The 5,353-nt window shown below is 51.8% G+C and overlaps 1 protein-coding gene across 2 annotated transcripts in view; it reads right to left on the reverse strand.

Moving 5' to 3' along the window:
* Positions 1-1,069: 1,069 nt before the first annotated feature.
* The window catches only part of Cib3 (calcium and integrin binding family member 3), a 9,531-nt gene continuing 5,247 nt past the window's right edge, over positions 1,070-5,353 (reverse strand). For both annotated transcript variants that reach the window (XM_005370900.1, XM_005370899.2), the window contains 3 exons: positions 3,477-3,624; positions 1,835-2,030; positions 1,070-1,091 (listed from right to left, as the gene is read on the reverse strand). In XM_005370900.1, coding sequence (XP_005370957.1) covers positions 1,070-1,091; positions 1,835-2,030; positions 3,477-3,624 — 366 coding nt within the window. The remainder of the gene's footprint in view (positions 1,092-1,834; positions 2,031-3,476; positions 3,625-5,353) is intronic.

Consider the following 5,353-nt stretch of genomic DNA (forward strand, 5'->3'; position numbering starts at 1 on the left):
GGAGACATCAGACCCACGGTGGAGGGAGACATCAGACCCACGGTGGAAGGAGACATCAGACCCACGGTGGAGGGAGACATCAGACTCCCGCAAGCTGCCCTCTGACCTCTGCACACACGTGTGTCTCTTCCACACTAATAATATTATAAAAAAATTAAAGCCACCTTGGACAGCCTCTGAGAGGCAACAGCCCACTTGCATGAGAACACACGTGCACGTGCATGCCCCCCACCCAAAGGCACCTGGACAGGGCAGGGACTGGCAGTGGCCTCTGAAGGGCTGTGTGAACTGTGATGAACGTAGACCTCTCTGGTCTTCATTTGGCAGATGGAGAAGACGGCAGTCCTTTCTCAGGGGGAGCATGCAGAAAAGAGACAAGGAGGACTTGGGGCTTTTAGTTATCACAATCGCTATTATTGTTAATTGAGACAGGATCTCATGTATTCCTGGTTGTGCCAGGACTGACAGAGATCTGCCTGCTACGCCTCCTGGGTGATAATATTAAAGTTGTGCCCCACCAATCCTGTCCTATTTTCATTTTTATTATTTTGTTTTGTTTGAAATAAGGTCTCTCTGGTAGCCCTGGCTGTCCTGGAACTCACTACGTAGACCAGGCTGGCCTTGAAGCACAGAGATCTGCCTCCTGAGTGCACCTCCACCAGCCAGCTATAACTTTTCGTTTTTAGATGTGTATGTGTGGGTGTGTGTGTGCACATAGGTGCAGTTGCTCAAGAAGGCCAATCTGTTTTATGATTGGAAAATGGTAACCCAGCCTGGCGGTGGTGGCGCACGCCTTTAATCCCAGCACTCGGGAGGCAGAGGCAGGCGGATCTCTGTGAGTTCAAGACCAGCCTGGTCTACAAGAGCTAGTTCCAGGACAGGCTCCAAAACCACAGAGAAACCCTGTCTCGAAAACAAAACAAAACAAAACAAAAAAAGAAGAAAATGGTAACCCAGAGTGGGTGTGGCCACACAGGAAAACGCAAAGCTGCCGAGGTAGGTTTGATTCCTGTTTATTCAGAGAGTCGGGTGGAGATGGGGAAAGACCAGCTGTGTCCTCCAGGTGCTGTCAGATGCGGATGTGGAAGGTGCTGTCAGGAAGGAGAGATGTCACTGAGAGTTCCCAATGGACACTGGGACCCCAAGGGCAAGCAGGGATTCACAGAGATGGGGACACCCTAGAAATCACAGACAGTCCCCATGGGACTTAGGCTAGAGGTCAACATCGGGGTCATCCCTCAGGTGGCTTCCATGTTATGTTTTTAAAACATCTATCTATTTATTTATTATTTGTGTGTGGAGTGTGCCTGGGTCTGCGTATATGCAGCATGTTAAATGCAGGAGCCTGCAGAGGCCAGAAGAGAGCGTCCTGTTGCCTGGATCTGGAGTTACAGACAGTTGTGAGCCACCATGTGGGTGCTGGGAACCTCCCCAGCCCTGCAGTCGGGGCTCCGTGTCAGCCATGCACCACCACCCCCACCGAGCCTTGCAGTCGGGGCTCCGTGTCAGCCATGTCCTCCCCAGTCCTGCAGTCGGGACTCCGTGGCAGCCACGCACCTTCCCAGCCCTGCAGTCGGGACTCCGTGGCAGCCACGCACCTTCCCAGCCCTTCAGTCGGGGTTCTGACCCTACTCCAGGATGCCTAGGACAGCTGTGTGACAGTTCACAGCAAAACTGTGGCAGGTGACAGATACACTGCTTCTGTCCACAGATGCCCACAGCCTCCTGGTTATGGTCCTTGGACAAAGTGGGCTGAAGCCACAGAATCTGGGGTCGTTCCCTGTGGTCTCAGACGGTGCAGCAGGAATTCTCATCCCTAGGTCTGAACCTGCACCTGAGGAAGTCTGGTGCCCGCAGGATCATGTTTTGGAAGTCCTCCAGGGACAGCCGCCCATCATGGTCGCTGTCTGCTTCATCCAGCACCTTCTCACAGACCAGGGTCACCTCCTCAGCACTCAGCTCCCCACGGGTGAGCCTGGTCACTGTCTGCTCCAGGTCCCACGCGCAAATGTAGTCATCATTGTTGAAGTCTGTGAGGTGAGGCCGACAGTAGGGCTTGGGGAGAGCAGGAGGCAGGAGGATGCCCAGGCACTGAGAGCAATCCCAGCCACTGTGACAACTGTTTCTCTTACTTATATGACACTCATTACATGTCAGGCACCATGATGACTGATTTTCTCTTATGTAAGCAAGCATTAATTGAGTGCCTTCTGTTTGCCAGCTGTTGGGATAACTTTTCATCTATCCATCCATTCAGTGAACTGATTTAGCCCTCACTGTGTCAGGCACCATGTCCGCTCATTTAAGAAATAGTTACTAGGTGCCTACTGTGTGGCATATGTGTTAATTCTTTCTTTCTTTCTTTCTTTCTTTCTTTCTTTCTTTCTTTCTTTCTTTCTTTCTTTCTTTCTTGCTTGCTTGCTTGCTTTCTTGCTTTTTTTGCATTCATTCATCTAACAAGTACTAAGCACGAACTGTGTACCGGGCATCATGATGGCTGTTTTTTATTCATTCGCTGACTTTACAGCCAACTGTCGTCGTGATTTGTCACTCATCAACTCCCCCACACATGCTAAAAGAGTGTGAAAGGGTGTTTTAAGTGTTTAGACCTGCGCCCACGCATGAGCTCCGCACATGCTCCTGATGACCTTCACAGCAGACGTGGCTAGGACAGGGACACCCAGGCCATGCCCAGGAGCCCATCACCTATGGAGTCTGTGAGCTGTTGGGGCCTGGGAGAGTTTTACAGGTTCATTTACTGAGTGCCTGCTGCTCTTCATTGACTCGCTTGCCTATTGAGTACCTGTTATGGGCCTGAGGAAGTGCTGCTATTCCACATGCCCTCATTCAGAAAATACCGAACACCTATATGCACTCTGAACAGAGACAGATGGGGATATGGCTCAGGGTGGAGCCCCTACCTAGAAACCCCAGAGTGAGGGGCTGGGGGTGGGCTCCAGGGGTGGAGCCCCTGCCTAGAATCCCCAGTGAGAGGCTGGGGCGTGGCTCAGGGGTGGAGCCCCTGCCTAGAATCCCCAGTGAGGGACTGGGGGCGGGCTCAGGGGTAGAGCCCCTGCCTACAACCCCCCCAGTGAGATGCTGGAGGCGTGTCTCGGGGCGGAGCCTCTCTACAACCCCCAGTGGGATGCTGGGGGCGTGGCTCGGGGCGGAGCCTCTGCCTACAACCCCCCCCACCCAGTGAGATGCTGGGAGCATGGCCCAGGGGTGGAGCCCCTGCATACGCTCCCCAGTAAGGGGCTGTAGATGGTGTTACAAGCAGAGAGCACAGCAAAAGCAAACGTCCTGAGGCTGGAAGCATTTGATAAATTCAAGAAAGGATGAACCTAATGTGGCTGGAATAGGGTACAAGGAGGTCTAGGATAGGGTGGAGGTCAGGGCTGTGTGGGCATTGGAGTCCCTGGGGAGATGAGCATTAGATGGTCTCTGTCTGGTTCCCACCCCAGGGCCCCACGCACCATAAATCTTAAAGGCGTAGTAGGCCTTCAGGTCCCGGGGAGCCATCTCACTCATCACTGAGAACATATCGAGGAAGTTCTCTAAGGTCATGTGACCATCCCCATCTTGAGAGAAGACCTGTGCAATCCTCTGGCGGAAAGGGTTATCCTGGCGACAAGAAGACAAATACCTGCTCTGCATGGCCCCCCATCCCCACGGGTATCATCCCTGCCCCAATCCCCAGGACCTAGGGGTCTGGGACAGGAAGTCAGGCTCCTACACCTGCGCACAAGATCCTTGTGACCCAAGGGAGCCAATCAGAACCTGATATTCACTTGCAAGCCATAAGACACGTGACTCAAACTAACCAATCAGATACTTCCTGAGGTTTGTACCTCTTTCTAGAGGGGAGTTTTCTAATCTAATTTGTGTGTGTGTGTGTGTGTGTGTGTGTGTGTGTGTGTGTGTGTGTGTGTGTGTACACATGTGAGTGCAGGTACCCTCTTATATCCCCTCTTGGAGGGAAACATCTTTGTTCCTTTGTTGTTTTTGAGACAGGGGTTCTCTGTGAACCCTGGCCTCGAACTCACAAAATCCTCCTGTCTCTGCCTCCTGAGCGCTGGGATTAAAGGCGTGTGCCACCACCACCCGGCAGAAGGAAACTTCTTAAGGCACAGATGTAGAAAGGGAAGAGAAATGAAGAGATGCTCTAGGACTGTGGTTCTCAGCCTTCCCAGTGCTGTGACCCTTGACACAGTTCCTCATGTTGTAGTGACCCCCAACCATAAAACTATTTTCGTTGCTACTTTATAACTAATTTCGATACTGTTATGAGTCATAATGTAAATATCTGTATTTTCCAATGGTCTTGGACCCCTGTCAAAGGGTCATTTGACCCCCAAAGGGATCACTGGTCTAAGGGAAAGAGAAACATTTCACCCTGCAGGGTAGTTCATTAAGACCTGAAGCACACGACTCAATGTAGCCTCAGGAAGTCCCTGAAACTGACCGGATTCACTGGCCCCTTCTTCTCCAAGAGCAGAGATCTCTAAGGACTGCTGAGAGATGCTCTCAGACAAGTGGGGCTGCTTAAAAGAGGCTCAGCCATGAAGAGGTCTAGGCCAACTGAGTCACTTGGAGGGGACACTCTCAAACCTGCTGAGCTGCCTGCAGGCTGTGCAGGGCACTCCAGGTTCCCAGCTCTGTAAGATGTCACTTGCGCTGGGGTGGACTTTGGTGATGCAGCTGTCTGTGAGTCATTTTTGTTTCTGTAAGGAACTGGGATGGTTGGAATAAGAATGGTCCCCGTAAGCTCATAGATTTGAATACTTAGTCATCAGGGATTGGCACTACTTGAGAAGAACTAGAAGGTGTGACCATGTTGGAGGAAGAGTGTCACAGAAGGCAGGCTTTGAGGTTTCCAAAGCCCAAGCCAGGCCCAGTGGCTCTCCTTCATCCTGCTACCTGTGGATCCAGATGTAGAAATCTCAACATCTCCAGCATCATGTCTGCCTGTGTACCACCTTGTTCCCTGCCATCGTAAAGGACTAAACCTCTGAAACCGCAAGCAAGCTCCAATAAGAGCTGCCATGGTAAAGGTGTCCCTTCACAGCAACAGAACAGTGACCAAGACAGAACTCCACTGGTTCACCAAGTTGGGCTTTGGTAATAATGTGCTTTGGTCTGCCAGCTGGGTGAGTAAATGTCTATTCATATTTCCCCAGGATTGGTGCCACACCACCTCTGAGTGACACCACAAGACAGTGTCAGATCCCGTGGAGTTGGGTTACAGGTGGTTTTCTCCACACACACACATTCTCCCCATCCAGACGAGCCCATATTCCCGACACACATCACCCCCCACACACACTCCCCCTACACACACACACACACACAC

Source organism: Microtus ochrogaster, unplaced genomic scaffold (assembly GCF_000317375.1).
Source record: "Microtus ochrogaster isolate Prairie Vole_2 unplaced genomic scaffold, MicOch1.0 UNK89, whole genome shotgun sequence".
Taxonomy (NCBI): domain Eukaryota; kingdom Metazoa; phylum Chordata; class Mammalia; order Rodentia; family Cricetidae; genus Microtus; species Microtus ochrogaster.